We start from the raw sequence: 15,368 nt of genomic DNA on the forward strand, positions 1-15,368 counted from the left end.
TACTGAGTCTGCTTCATTTTCCCAGCACTTCTTGGCCACTTCTTTCCTGAACACTGCTTTAGTTTGATATATTCAGTCACTTGTGAGTATTGAAATATGTCTTCAGAGTTTTATGCCATTTTGAGAAGTAGAAATAGAAGGGTAATGCTGAATTGCCTACTAAACCTAAATGGACAGTTAAGAAAAATCTGTGTGTAATATTTCTTGGCTGGCTAATCACAACTTGAGAGAAAAAGAATTTTTGTTGTGTTGTTAGGACACACATTGTCTGGACCTCAGGAGCAGCATGTGCTACCAACCCTGTAAAAGCTGAGAGTATGGAGAAATCAGTTTCTGAATTTGCCTTTTTATTTTCCTGACTTAAATTTTCTCTCTGCAAAGTCAAATTTTCTCTTTGCAAAGTCATTGCAATCCCCTGCTCTGATTTCCCTTTCTGTAAAATAGGAATTACAGTTACTGACCTACTTTAAGGCAATGACTATAAAAATGACTGGAATCACAGTCGTGGCAGTCAGACAAAGCAGTGAGTTGTACTAGTCCGCAGTTTTGGAAATTAAGGGTTTACAACCCCTCAAAACACTTATGACAGTTTTAAAAATGTTAATTTTGTTTTCTTCCTAACTTTGTTCTGAACTGTAACATTTCCTAGATGTCTTACCACGTTTTCAAGATCCTTTTGGAGTAGTTTACTAGAACCTTGGTGTCTCTTGTGATGAAAACTCAAATTTTCATGTAATTCAAACCACTGTAGCTTGTGATCAAATAACAATAGTTAATGGTTCTGAATGGATTCAGTGCAAAGTCTCAGGGAAGTAGTAATTATTACCAACTGCATGCTGCTAATTATCCTTGTGGATATATGCATATAGTTGTCTCAAAACACTGCTTTGTGTGTAGAGCAGCAGTAAACTTGTAAATTGACAGCTCAAGCTGCTTTGAACACTTTGATCAGCGAATTTGAAAGCAGTGTGAAAGAGAAATATTTGCCCAGAGTTTTTAAAAACCCTTAGGAAAATGAGAATCTTTTTAAACATCTTTTCAGACTTATGTGTATTCAAGCAGGACTTAAAGACTGTAAGGAGGGATCTGCAGCATCCTGTCACAGGGTGTAGCAGTGGATATGCTGCTCAGGCACCTGGAGCTGTTGGACGTGGAAGGGCCAATAACAGACAGGCTGGAGTTGGATGATACATTGCCAGCAGGTTGCCTTTGAGTGCAAGGCCCTCAGAATGTCATGAGCCTCTGATTGCTCTGCAGGATGAGGACAGTGCTCTCACCTCTTTGGGCACCCACACCAGGTGTGACGGAGTGGTGACTCCCTCCTGCACATGGAGATCTTTAGTGAAAAAGAGGCTGTGATACTGCGAGGCAGATGCAGTGTATGATGCCATGACTGAGGAGAAGTCACAGGAACCAAAAGCAGTGCTTGAGGAGTGAGGTTTGGTTGATCTGGCAAACCCACGTGTGTAAATACAGTGAAGCATTTTTATGTTCATCAAATAAACCACATCCTTGTGAGTGAGTATATGTTATACTTCCTTCTGTGTTGTGGTACCCTGAAGTAATCATGATATCGGTCTTGCAGAGTTCATTCCTGTAGTTCTTCCTCCCAGGCAAGCCCTGATGCTGCGTCTGGCATTACTGCTGAGTTCTGTGAATGTTGTGTTTGTCATTCTGTACTTTTTATTACCTGACCAATATATAATGCAGCAAGCAAAGACTGTTAGAAAATTCAGTTTACTCAAGTTACAGTGCTGAGGCTCTTGCAATGGTGTATGAGCAAAGTGTGCACAGTTTACCTTCCTGACTTACCACTGTCATAGTAAGGGATTTTCAGAGCTTTACTATTATTTCCAGTTCTCCATCATGCTGTAGAAATGGCTGAGCTGGGATCTTCACTTGAAACAAAATGCCATTTAGCAAAGACAGGAGACTGTTGTGTCTCTACTGACTATTAGAAGGGATAAACAGTTAAGCAGGTTAAAGGAAAGTAAGATGCAGCATTTTGTCACTGTAAATAGGTTTCATGTCATGAGTCCAGACAAATCTATCTAGATACAAGGGGCAGTGATGGCCAAAGAGGAGTAAAAAGAAACACATGCTGTCTTTATAGATACATCTGGAGGGGGGACAGCATGGGAATTGTGAAGTGTAATTCTGTTCAGCATCTGTATCTCTGTGAGCAGTTGTCTTGTAATTCCAGAGTCACACAGGTAAAGCTGCAACAACCTCTGGGGCTCACTGCCTTTTTATGTCCAGACTCTTAAGGAAACTCTTGACAATTATGGAATAGTCTTGGTTTATAGGTACCACATTACATGGGAATCAGGACAGCTTCAATCTGTCCAGGGCTGTTTTAGGTAGTGCTTCATAACAGTGTTACTTCTCTCCACAAATTCAGGACACCTCATGTCTGCATTTTTCTACAGTGCTGCTTGTTTCATTTTCCTGTGCATTGCCTTCACTAGGCTGTGACTCAGTAGATAGGTGTCAGGCTCTCTAGGGTGTGCATGAATTTTTATATTTATTATGTTGTAGAGCTAACTCCAAGTGTTCAGGGTTCTTAAATTAGTTCTTGCTTAAATAGCAAGTAAGCACCGATACAGTTTTTCTTTTAATTGCTTTCTTTAAATGTGTAAGGGAACTATTGTGTTCCCTTTTCAAATTATAAGACTTTTTTTCCCAAAACCTTTTAAAGAATAAAATTTAAGTTAGCATTTTGTAAACTTGTGGTTCCACATAGAGGAGTTTCAATAGATAGTAGAAAGGATAAACATTTGCAATAAACTGCAGTTGTGAGCACTGACTTCTGTGAAGTCCTGTATTTTTGTTCCATATTCATTGTAAGTATACATCATATATCTCTTACCTTCCTGAGGCCTGTTCACCGTATGTTGCTAACAGAGGTAATCAGCACATTACCACGTGAGCACCAATGTGTTAACAAAGGCATGGGAGTTGGTTTTAATATTGCCTATAAAGTTGGAGTTGTCGCCATGCCCGGAAACAAGTTGACACTGCACTAAGCAGGATCTGGAGATTTGAGGAAGCATAAATGTACCTTGCTGGTAGTGATTGTTTTGAAAGAAGCTGGAGAGATTATTTCCATGCTGAACTAGCCATCCTATTGTAGCTGCTTTTGCTGCTTTACAGTGGAGCTTTGCCTAGTGTCTTCTGTTTCTTGAGTCTGTCCTCTGCTGAGCTGTTCCTGTTTATGAGGATGGAATGCCATGCTGGGAACCAGCAGCAGGGCAAGCCATATGTTAGCCTGATCCTGTAAAGTGCTGCACAGCCTGATCACCCTGGTGAGGCTTAGCTCCTTGCAACTCTGGATTCATGTTTCCAAGCCATTTAATATGCAAACCTAAGCCTGTAGGACTGTGCCATTTACTAGATTGCTGGAGAATTCTACTTTGTAGGAAGATGATAAGCACATATAAATTGAGCTGCATAAAACAGTTGCATCAAGACCCAGTTCTTTTTGTGCTGTGCCTGATTTGAAGGTAGATGTGCTGCCTAGTTCTCAAAGGATGGGAAGGCTGCAACTACCTCATGGACCTTCTCCTTAACCTGGTTTTTTTTCCTCACTTATGGGGCATTAAGCTTTCCCAGATGCAAGCTAAATTTTATTATGTGTCATTCTGCACGTTCATAGTGCAGACCTTTACCAGTATCTTGTTGTTTATATGAAGTAAACACTGCTCTGTACTGGTTACTTGTAGGGTTTTAAAAATGCCAACTTTAGCAGGCATAGGAAAGTTGCTTTGCAGAAAGCTTCATTATATTGGGATTGGAATTGGACATGCTGGAGTAGTTCTGTGTCTGTAGATATTAATTTACAGCTCAACTTCATCCTTTACATGCCTCCAGATTTGTAGTCTGTTAGACAGCTGTCTATGGAAATATCTTCAGACTTCAGCAGATTATTCCTCAGAGTTGATTTTGGAAAAATACAAGAAGATACTCTAAAAATGGATGGATTGCCTCACTGGTAAATGGTTAATGGTGTGGATATTTATTGCAAAGAGGTTATAGAAAAATCATACTCTCTTCTGATGATATGGACAGCTTCATGAATAAAGGTAGTGAAGGTAGTGATAGTGAAGAAGGTGGAGTCAACACATAAAAAAATCACATGCCTTTTCTCTGGCACTAGATCAGAAAATAAGTTGGACTTTTTTTTTTTTTTTGCTGACTTATTTGAAGATAGGGTGAGGTACAGAAATAAGTTGAGAATTAAACTGGTTTTTTAATCAATGGTTTTTCATTTTTGGTAGATTAATGATAGATTGAAGACACAATTTCCATTACCTTACACATTTGAATTGGACTTAGTGAACTCTATATCTATAAAAATCTATTCCTAGGGCTGTCATGCCAGCCAAGGTTAAAGAAAAAAAAAAAGAGTCAGCACATCTGTAGTCACTGCTGATTGCTTTATGCTTATTTACATACAGTCTTTTCTTCCTTCCTTCCTTCCTTCTGGTACACTTTTTTTACATTAATGCTGCAGTAGTGTTTTCCCTGTTAAGTAAAATCTTTTAGTGCAGATGACTGTATGTGCAAGGCCCAGTACTGGTTAAGTTTGCCTTCATTTAGAATACTTTGATTTCTGTTCAGGATTTTATTGAGTTTCTACCTGATATTTCATGAATAGCTCTCCACTCCATAAATGTGTGATGAATTCTGAAATGTTAAGGTGATGTGGAGTCAGGATCATATCATAGTTTTTTCTTTTGCTGTGGTATACTGAATTTCAGTCACTTCAGGATAAAGGAAATGAATGCTGCTGTATTCCGTGGGAAAATGTCTTGCAAAAAGATTAAAACCTGTTAAAATGATTTGCCTGGATTTAGTGGATCTGTCAACTGAAGCAATGCAAATTCTTCTAAGACTTCTAAGTCTTGAGACTGATTGGTAGCAGAGTGGGGGGAGGGGAAAAGGCTGATTAGGAAGAAATGGAAGGAGGATTAAACCAAACTTTCCCAGATTAGCGTGTTTAGCAATGCAGTATTACCACTAGGTCAGCAGAGCACTTTGCCTGCTTCCTGTTCCTTGTGCAATGGACTGAGTTTCAACTTGATAGCTTGATTTGATTTGTTTACGACTTTTGGGTGTGTGCCTGTGTTTGGTTTTGTTTTGATTTGTTTGTTTGTTTGTTTGTTTTTCCCAAGTGATACAATGAATGACTTTGTGCTTCTAATGGGAACTAAGTCTGGCAGGTGTTGGGAGAGAGGATGAAGGACCCAGGATTAACTCTCCCACATAGGGTAGGGATTGAGTAACAAGTTGTGGTGTCCTGACACAAAGAACTGAGACTATAAATGAGAAATGCAACCTGCTGGCAGCAGTGGGTTATGAATGATGCATGGAACTGTTGTCCCAAAATCAGCCTAAAATCCAAAAGTAAGTTTTGTGTCAGGCACATCTGTCAATTCGTTCTGTATCTGGAGTAGCATGCTACAAATGTCTTCTTGGCATCTATAGTTAACTACTGTTACCTGATCATGTACTTGGGAAGGTGTTGTTAATTTACACCCCTTTGAGACCCTCTGTATTCCCCTATTATCCTATCACATACTGGAGACTACTCCTGGGGAGCAGTGATCACTGGAAGTTGCTTATTCCACACAGCTCTTTGCATTGCCGTCTTCAAACTGTCCCACGTGTATGTCCCATGTGATGAGTAATAATGCTCCTTGTTACTCTTTGAACATTATGTGAGGAAATTGAGGGTTCAGTCTTTAAAAACCAGACTGGTAGAAGCTTGGGGGATGGCTAACAAAAAAAGGGATGCCTTTGGTGTCAGCCCATTATTCTGAAGCTCCTTCTAGTGTTAGCAAGTTTAACCCAGAAGAATATATTTCCCAACTTCAGAGCAGATAACACAATTGCAGACTTTGCAGGAATAAGTAAATTGAAACAAAAAGCGGGGGGGAAAGAGCGTGTTTCTAATACTCAGTTTGTTTCAAAAGATTTCTCTCACTCTGCCCCAGCTGTACATCTTACAGACGGCATCACAGTTGCTGTGTGAGGACTTGGTCTTCTTGCAGTTATTACTCAGCTCTCTCTTTGAGGTGGTGTTTATGAAAAAGATCCCACGTCTGAGAACCTCTGCTTCTTTTTGTAATCTTAAATTCCACCCACGTGCATACAAACAAAAAACAAACCCCTTTTAATGTCATGTTATACATGCAAGGAGTCCCATCCTTCCTGTCACCAGCTCATTGCTTGCTAGCTCTGCTTCAAAGGTAGTGAAGTTTCTCAGATGTTATTGTAGCTTGGGGGCAGATAGTTAAGGCTCGTTCCTATCCTTGCCTGAGCCCTTAACAGGGTTTGTTTTTTATTATAAAGCACAACCTTGGAAGGCCTCTACTGCCCCATCTTCACCCACCTCTCAGTGTTACCACCAGAGTGCTTTAAGATGGTCAGAATCATGTCACTCAGTTTTTCCTGCTATGTGTTTACATACAGCTGCTGTTACCTGGGCTGTGGCTGGCTGTGTTTTTTTCTGAATACTTGGGTACTTAAGACTGACTAAATGTTTGGGCCTTGATGCCCATATTAACCCTCCTTCCTGACATGTCAAGGTGGTATGGAAGCATCAGGATATAATACAGTATGTCAGACGTGGCATCAGGACAAAGTAAAGGGTGTTTCAGGATCTCTGGCCCAGATGGCTTACGGTGCTTTGCTCTGCTTGCTCAAGATGACAAGAGACAATAAGAGAGCACACAAACTCTGTCCCAGTTTTAATGGTTTTCTCAATCAGCCCCAGTATAAAGGGTTCTATTAAAGCAGTTCAGAGATTGCCTCTAGTTTTATAAACTCTCTATGGCCTTATGTGTTTGGAGACAGGAATAGCTTGTGTTAAGGTTAAAATTAAATTAAAAGTGATTAGTTTTCTTCATTACTGAGGAAGAGAAAGATCTGACAGGGATTAAGACAGATCCCAGTTACCCCTTCCCCTTTTTCTTTTTTTCTAGTTTTAAGTCATTGTTAGCAAATCAGGGATACAGCAGCTGATATACCAGTGTTAGTAATACATTGATTAAAGATTGACATATCCAAATGCTTGTCTGGTTTTTCCAGCTGTCAAGCAAAAATTATATGCCTTCCCTACAAGTCTTGCCTTGAGTAAGCACGTCTTGAGGATGTGTGTGGTTTCATTGGCTGGTGTAGCCATGAGAATAGAGATGAGCTGTTTTGTGCTCCTGTATCCACTTAAAGCACTGTAATTACCTTGGCACATTCCCTGAGCATGAATGCATTATGAAGGCCCATCTGCTGGTTCTCTTTATTGATGTAGATTTTGGGGAAAGATGATTAACCAATATGAAACATTCTTATGCTGGAATGGTGGCTTACGGGTTTGAGATTGTTCTAGCTTTGTTATATTTTTGGAGTGGGGGAAACCCAAACCCAAAACTAACCCCCAAATCTTACTTCTATTCAGAGTAATTAAACCGTGTGTTGATTAGGTCTGAAGTATACCTGTTATTGCTGCTTCTCTATGCAGGTATTTTGGGACTAGTTGCTTACACACAATTGAATGTTTGTGTGGGTAGGTTCAGATTCAGTGAAGAAGCTGGTAACAAAGTAGTAGTAACAGCAGAGCTAAGGACTTTTCATTATTTCTATTAACATGTCAATTTTTTTTTTGCAGAATGAAATGTGTCTTGCCACACAACAGCTTTCAAAGCAGCTCCTTGCCTATGAAAAGCAGGTATGTCCAGCATATGACTTTTCTTTTCTGCCTCAGCACTTGTGAAGAAGTCTGTGTAAATAATGTGTGTTCCAGAAGTGCTCAGGGCATTCGCTTTACTTAGTTTCATGTGAAGGCTGTTGTGAAATTCCCCAGGATGTTGAAGGGAGTTAGGTCATTCTTGAAAATCTTAAAAAACCCCAACCAACCAAAGAAAACCCCCCAAAAAGGTGCAAAATGTGAGTTAATAATCTTATCAAGATACAAACCAGTTTGCTCCTGTTACGTGACTGTGACTTTAAAATGACTATAATAAGAATTAAGTGTTGTCCAAAATCCATTTAATTTAAAACAAGAAGAGCAGGGTAAAAGGATGTGTATTAATGAGTTTCTGTTTTTTAATTTAGTTTTATCATTTATTGCATTTTGTAGGAGTATTCATTAGCTTTGTAGTAAAATACGTGTTGTATTTTATACTCACCTTTATTGATTTACAGACCAAATATGTGTTTCTATTTCCAGCATTTTGCCTTAGGCAAAGGAGATGAAGAAGTGATATCTACCCTTCATTATTTTTCAAAAGTTGTGGATGAGGTAATTTGAGTTGCTAATATTCTGTTCTTACAATATAGAATATTAGGAGTTTTTCTTTGAGTCTGTCCTTTTGATTCTGAGCCTTTCCACTGAAGGCTAGATTGTGTCTGGGTTTTAGAGAGTCATTCAATTCAGGATAAGGAAGTATAATATCATCCTTCTGTAATGTTAAGAGCTGTTTCTGTGGCTTCATTGCACATGCTGTCCTGAGAGCAAAGCTGAACTTCTTAAGGGAACCTAAAAAAAGGCTGAAATAGGATGTGTCATGTAGGCTGGGGCAATTTTTTGTTTAATTCCATTTTAAAATGATATTTACATTTGTAAGCTTTAAACACTGTAGTTTGAGCCAAAACTTGCCAGATATAGATGCAGGGCAGCTGTGAATTAGTAAAGTTGCAGTTTAGTTGCTGTGAGATCCTGCAGAATCCAAAGATGTTTGGGGAAGGCTGCAGTGCTGTGTGGTGAAAACAGGTTGGGTACTGCAGCTGTGTGCACTGAACACTTCTATTCCCTGTAGGTTTCTGCTAAGTATTGGGAGTCTTTCTAAATGCTTCTGTTGACCTGCCCATATAACATTTCAAGATAATCTTAGTATTGAGCTCCTTCTTGCTTAAGTATCATTTGTCACATCACTCTTCCTGCTGTGAGCAGGGCTGTACCATCAGAGATGTGTTATTCTTGTTAGTCTGCTTTCAACTTTCATTAAGAAAACAAAAGTCTGTATTGAGGTCTGCTGTTTGGGACAGGAAATAGGGTTGTGGGGCAAAAAGTAAGTTAAAAATTTTAAAGCCAATGGATAACTCTAATGATACAGTGAGAGGAATCCCAAAGGTTTACTTTTTCTTCAGGCTTCTCTCATTGCACTGTGTGCTCTCAGGGGATACTTCAAAGGAGCATTTGTTGTCCCCTGTTGTGATTGTGTTCGAGGTAACCCTCATGAATGGAAAGTCTAGTCATCATGGTGGGAATGTAACTCCATGGTGTAGAGACTAACAAAAACAGGTTAATAAAGGCTAATTACAGTTTAAATCCTGCTGTGTTAAGCATTAAAATTAGGGCAGTCAAGTGAACTGCCCTAATACATTATGTGGGAACTGAAAAGTTTTTGGATCCATGAAAAATACCAAGCAGGAATTAAGCATTTAGGAAAAAATCCCCATCTGTATTGGATATCTCGAGAAATGTATTTTAAGCATTGAAGTAGGTTATATCTTTTTTTTTCTTTTTTTTTTTTTTGTCTGCCAGGAATAAATGGCAGGCTGGGAAGTGTTTTTTTATTTATTTACACTGTGTCTTAGAACATTCCTCTGTTCTTTGTTTCAGCTCAACATCCTTCACTCTGAACTGGCAAAACAGCTTGCGGATACAATGGTTCTCCCAATAATACAATTTCGGGAAAAAGATCTCACAGGTAAATTTTATTCTAAGTTTTCATTTTCCTCACGTGTTCCTTCTTGCTTATTTCATCATAAACTGAAACATAATGCCATGTAATAATTTGTTCTTTGTTGATTAACAGAAAAGTTTTTGTGTCACTTTTTTTTTCCTACTACAGAATTTCATTGACAGGTGGATGCTTTTACTCAGGCAAAAACCAGTTCAAGTTCACCACATAACATTTTGTGCACCATATGGTGGAAGTTTGAAAATACACAGCTTTGTTCTTTGCTGGATCGCTCTGCTTTTACACTAGTCAGTTCTCCTGAAGTCACTGATGTTATAATTGTCTAAAGAAGGGCAGCTTAGCAGTGAATCTGGCTTGCAAACAGAATTTATCCCACTTCAGAAATTTGGGGCTGTTAGACAAGCACAAGCAAGAATTTTTTTTTAACTTCAGAGACTAGTATATTCCCTCTCTTTTGAGGAAACAGTCCTCTTTAAATCCTTGCTATGCAAGGGTGGTTCCAAGTAACCTGATTACACAAATTTGGAAATTCATTACTTAAACAGCAAGGCAGTAATGCAAACATCTGGTGTAATTTCAAAAGAAACAAGCTCATATTGAAGGTCAAGGACACTCTTACCTACTCATGCAACAGAAACATGAGTGTTTATTGCAGCATTTTCTTTCTTTCTTTCTTTTCTTTTTATTAAAGTCCACTGCTCATTCCACTAATCTCAGTCCCATTTATGTACTTTTTATAGACATCATTTTGATGGGAGACAAAACAACTATAGCAAAACAATGACTTTTAAGTTCTTTATAGTATCTCATTTGAAATTGTGAAGACATCCAGGTGTCTTTGTTAATGACTATCTTGTTTATCATATAATGTCAAATATAAAGCAGGATTTGGATGGTATGATGTTGGTTCTATAAACACTTTTTCACCTCTTTAATGAGGCTTCGCTGATAGAGTAATTCTATTTCCATGTTTATGGATTCTTCCCTCTTGTTGATAAAAAAATACGTGAAAATGCATATAAAGCCTGCAACCAAAGCCTCACTGCTTCATGACAAAAAATGAAAGTTTCTTCAGCTTCCCTGGAAGTCAAAATGGTTTTTGTTCTATCCGTCGCAACCTCAGTTTTTTTCTGACACAGTTTGCACAAGAGCATTTTTAGTAGAGGCCTGGCCCTATTGAAATTTCCTTGAGGCATCAAACTAGGAAGCAAGGAAGATTAACTGTGTTATTGTTTTTACTTTTAACCTTGTTACATCCTTGTACTGAATACTCTGTAAAAACCTCTAGGTACAAGTTAGTCACACGTGCCAAGAATTTCTGTCTTTCTGCATCAGAGTCATGATGAAGTGTCCTGGGGAGAAAAAAATGGTGTGAAGCTGATTAATGAGTAGGGACTTAAAAATAATCAGACACCATGATGACCTCCTACAATTTCCCTTTAGTATTTTCACAGCTGCATAATGTCTGTTCTTGTGAATGTGCTTTCTTTGTAGCTTTTTGAGAGAGTTTTGTCAGTTAAAGCATTCATTGGTGTAGACACTAAGAGTAGCTTGTGCCCAGCACTTGTAAAGTTGTTTAGTTTTTCTTTCTACCTGTGTCAGAAAGTCGTGGCCAGTGCTTGTTACAGAAGTACCACAGCCAGCTGTCAGATGTGTTAGATGCATATTTCTTTTAATGGAGAAACTTAGCAAAAAATGTTTCACCTTGAGGAAGATTTATGTACAGGAAAGGGGCTTTAGTTCAAGCACAAGTCCTATGAGGAGAGGCTGAAGGAGCTGGGGCTGTTCAGCCTGGAGAAGAGGAGGCTCAGGGGAGACCTCATCACCCTCTACAACTACCTGAAAGGAGGTTGTAGCCAGGTGGGGGTTGGTCTCTTTTCCCAGGCAACTATCAGCAAGACAAGAGGGCATGGTCTCAAGTTGTGCCAGGGGAGGTTTAGGTTAGATGTTAGAAAGAATTTCTTTCCAGAGAGGGTGGTCAGACACTGGAATGGGCTGCCCAGGGAAGTGGTGGTTCTCCATCTCTGGAGGTTTTTAAAAAGAGACTGGATGTGGCACTTAGTGCCATGGCCTAGTAACCACAGCAGTAGTGGATCAAGGGTTGGACTTGATGATCTCAGAGGTCCCTTCCAACCCAACTGATTCTATGATTCTATGATCTCTTCGATGTATGTGTCTTAGATTTCTCAGTATCACATAAGCATTGTCAGGAAGTTGTTCAGAACTGCTGATCTTTTATGATAGTGGTCAGCCTTTTGCCATAACAAAAATGATGCTTCTTTGGGTAAATGACACTGGCAGGTAAGGCATCTTTTTCAGTGTCAACTTGCTCAGTAAGTAAACTCACTTCACCCTTAATTTGCTATCTGCCTATTCATTTCTTTAGCAGCTGATATGGTTTAGCCTTTTCAAGGCAGGCACAATGTATACATCTCTGCTGTGAAAGGGCTGGAAGTGACTTGGGCATAAACATAATGGTCTCAGTTGAACGAAGTGTTTACAGCAGTTTTTACTTTGAATATTTGATTTCTCTTTTCCAGAAGTAAGCACATTGAAGGACCTTTTTGGCCTTGCTAGCAACGGTATGTGTCCCTGTTTTGTTTGTTTCTGTTTGTGTGCACTTGTTATATCACAGAAGACATTTTTAATCTATGCACACACACATCACATTTCTAAAAACAATAATGTTCCTTGTCTACAGAACATGACGTGTCCATGGCAAAGTATAGCAGGTTACCGAAAAGGAAAGAAAATGAAAAGGTAAGAAACATTAAAAGAAAATGTTTTCCTCAGCCATTCTGTCTGCATCACTGTTCACTTAGGAACTTTGGAGAGTTCATCGCTTAAATTCACAACAGCTCGAGAGTACTTGTGATTTTGTTTCCAAGCAGACACAAAGCTTTTCAACATCAACTCAGCAAAGTCATATCTGTTTTCTCCCAAGTTAGGCAAGTGATCAAATATTGTGCTGAACTAGTGCCCTTCAGGTCCATGGGAACTCTTCAGGCAGAGGCCATCCAAATGGCTATAAATAGATTTTTGTAGGCCTACTGTTGTACAGCTGAGGTGATGATGCAGCATTACTGAATACAATTCATTGTGAACTGTCATGTAGCCTTGTGTCTGCTGTTTCTAAAGTGTTCCATTTCTTCACATCTACCTTCCTTAAATTTCCCTGTTGTGGACTGTCATTCCTCTTACCATAACTCTGTTGGTGGGATTGTTCTACATTTCTTCTTCTTTGCCCACTGGACCACTATTGCAAAATACATCCCTTTATGCCAAAAAGCATGTGACTGGCCCTATCCTAAGAGTGAATCAGTTCTACAGGATGGTCCTTGTAAGGTAATGCATTACAGAACAAAATGTGACATAGCATATGGTGAATTATTCATCTCTGATTTCTGCACTTGCAGATTTGTGTTGTGATCTCAGCTGCAAATAAATTTCTTGCAGAGAGATCAGATCCAGATTTTTACTTGTGGTTGTTACATAGTTTGTAGTCACTGGGGCTCCCCAAAAGCTTAAGTATCTTGACAGAGAAGGGTTTGAAATGCTTGCTTTGGGGTTTGGATTTGCTTTTTTTGTTTCTCATCCTTCCTTTTAACCTGGAAAAGTTCAGTAATAAGAATTACTTAAAGATAACTTGAAAATAATCAGTAAATATATCCATATACACAGTAACACTTTGTCAACCTCTTAATTTTTATTCAGCTTAAGGCAGAAGTGGCGAAAGAAGTGGCAAATGCAAGAAGAAAGCAGCACCTTTCATCCCTGCAATATTACTGTGCCCTGAATGCTCTGCAGTACAGGAAGAGAGTGGCAATGATGGAACCTATGCTAGGATATACACGAGGACAGGTATGGACAGTAAAGCATCCATATCACTTAGACATGTTCCTGGGAAAAGTAGAACATTGTAACTCAGGATTTATTGTGAGAACTGACAAATTATAACGAGGTGTATGTTGGGGGGAGAGGAGGAAAACAACTTGTGTTCAGCTTGCCTAGATTTAACAACTGATTTTATTTGTGGCAGATAGATGAATGCTTAGATATTCAGGAAAGACACCAATGAAAAAAAATCCAGTACACTTATATGCAAAATCAGCCTGGGGTTAGTTTTTTCACAGCTAAGCTATCAGTGCAGTAGCATTTACTTCCACTGTTTACTCTGCACAAACTCTCCTATGTAGCAGTTCCCTTCCTGGCACATAATGTTCGGCATACTGATGAGGAGTGTACACGATAGGGAACAGAGCATGCTCTGGAGAACTTGAAGGACAGAACAGTAGAGGGGATTGAGCAGAAGGCTGGCAAAACATTTTTCTAATTTTTATCCTACCAGTAATTTGATAGAGCATTGTAAAATGTAGTAATACTGGTAATCTGACTCTCAGCATTTGATTCTCATTATCACCCATTTTAAGGGTCTTTTGTGCTTTGACATTGATGAAAGAAAGCATTGGGAAAATGAGAAACAGGCTATGAAACAGGAAAAATGGATGCAGTGCTCTGTAATGTGGATCATCATCATCTCCATTGTCCTGTCCTTTGCAGATCATGTGCCCCATTTGAAACAGGTAGAAAATAAAGATTCAGTCACTTTCCCCACCATGGGAGTTCACACTGCTTCTCTGCTGCAACCATCCTAAGTGAAAGAACTGCATTGGTTTCCTTTACTGGAAGTCAAACAGAACATACTTTCCCTGTACTTTGTCTGACAGAACTGCTGTATCTCAGTGCTTTATACAGGAAAGTCTCAGGTTGTCATGGGAATGACTCAGTAACCAGAAGCCAGTTGATATTGGTGCTTAAATATTGTGAACTGCCCTTCATCCCAAGCATATATTTTTATCATTAATTCTCAAAACATGTCTCCTGTTTCACATTTCCAACAAATGAGTAGTCTGTAAGGAATTTGTGGAAGTGGCTAATACAGGGTTCATTTGACTGAAAACTGACATCAATGTGTGAGCTAGGCATGTCGGTCTAGCATCAGTGGGATTTAGAGCTCTTCCTCCTGAACTAGGCTTCAGAAATAAAATAGGTGAATTGTTCTTCAGGAGGGCATGACTTCTCTCCTTTGCCTGTAAAGGGAGCCTGTGGTCAATAACACAGTTGCAGAAGTCGGACTTACAGGTAAGAGGAAGGTTAGGGAAAGGGAGTAAATCACGAGTAAAAGTGGATGAAATAGCAAATAAATTGCTTAACATCCAAGAATTTGCTTTTCCATCTCTTTTCAGGGTAGTTCACTGATTTTTTTTTTTTTTATATTTTTTAAACCTAATTCATTGCACACACGTGCCAGCTGTGTTCATGTTTCACTCCGTTGCCAGTAGGCCCTAATGATGACTGTGTGCCCCGCAGCAGGTAATCCAAGGTCAAGTCTACACTGAGTACTTTGCTGCTGTTGCATACTTGCTGAGCCATACCAGCTAAGAGAATTAATCTTCTGTCACAAAATGTGCACTTTGACCATAGTAGCTTTTTTTAGCTCCTTCAGTAGAACAAAACCCATGGTAAATCTGTAGCCAATACAACCAATTGCCTTGGAGGCTTCTGCTAGCACAGCTACTACTACTTCATCACTTTCCTGACTGACTTTGCTGTACCACTTAAAAGATTTTCATGTTGGAGTTGGTAGTCCAGATTGGACTAGTG

The 15,368-nt window shown here is 39.2% G+C and overlaps 1 protein-coding gene across 1 annotated transcript in view; it reads left to right on the forward strand.

The window, feature by feature from the left end:
- Positions 1 to 15,368, forward strand: part of APPL2 (adaptor protein, phosphotyrosine interacting with PH domain and leucine zipper 2) — a 32,761-nt gene that overhangs the window by 6,674 nt on the left and 10,719 nt on the right. Inside the window, exons 3-8 of the mRNA XM_051784374.1 lie at positions 7,667 to 7,726; positions 8,228 to 8,299; positions 9,623 to 9,710; positions 12,245 to 12,286; positions 12,406 to 12,464; positions 13,419 to 13,565. Coding sequence (XP_051640334.1) covers positions 7,667 to 7,726; positions 8,228 to 8,299; positions 9,623 to 9,710; positions 12,245 to 12,286; positions 12,406 to 12,464; positions 13,419 to 13,565 — 468 coding nt within the window. The remainder of the gene's footprint in view (positions 1 to 7,666; positions 7,727 to 8,227; positions 8,300 to 9,622; positions 9,711 to 12,244; positions 12,287 to 12,405; positions 12,465 to 13,418; positions 13,566 to 15,368) is intronic.

Source organism: Manacus candei, unplaced genomic scaffold (assembly GCF_025592945.1).
Source record: "Manacus candei isolate 608988 ecotype Guabito, Panama unplaced genomic scaffold, ASM2559294v1 h1tg000018l, whole genome shotgun sequence".
Classification (NCBI taxonomy): domain Eukaryota; kingdom Metazoa; phylum Chordata; class Aves; order Passeriformes; family Pipridae; genus Manacus; species Manacus candei.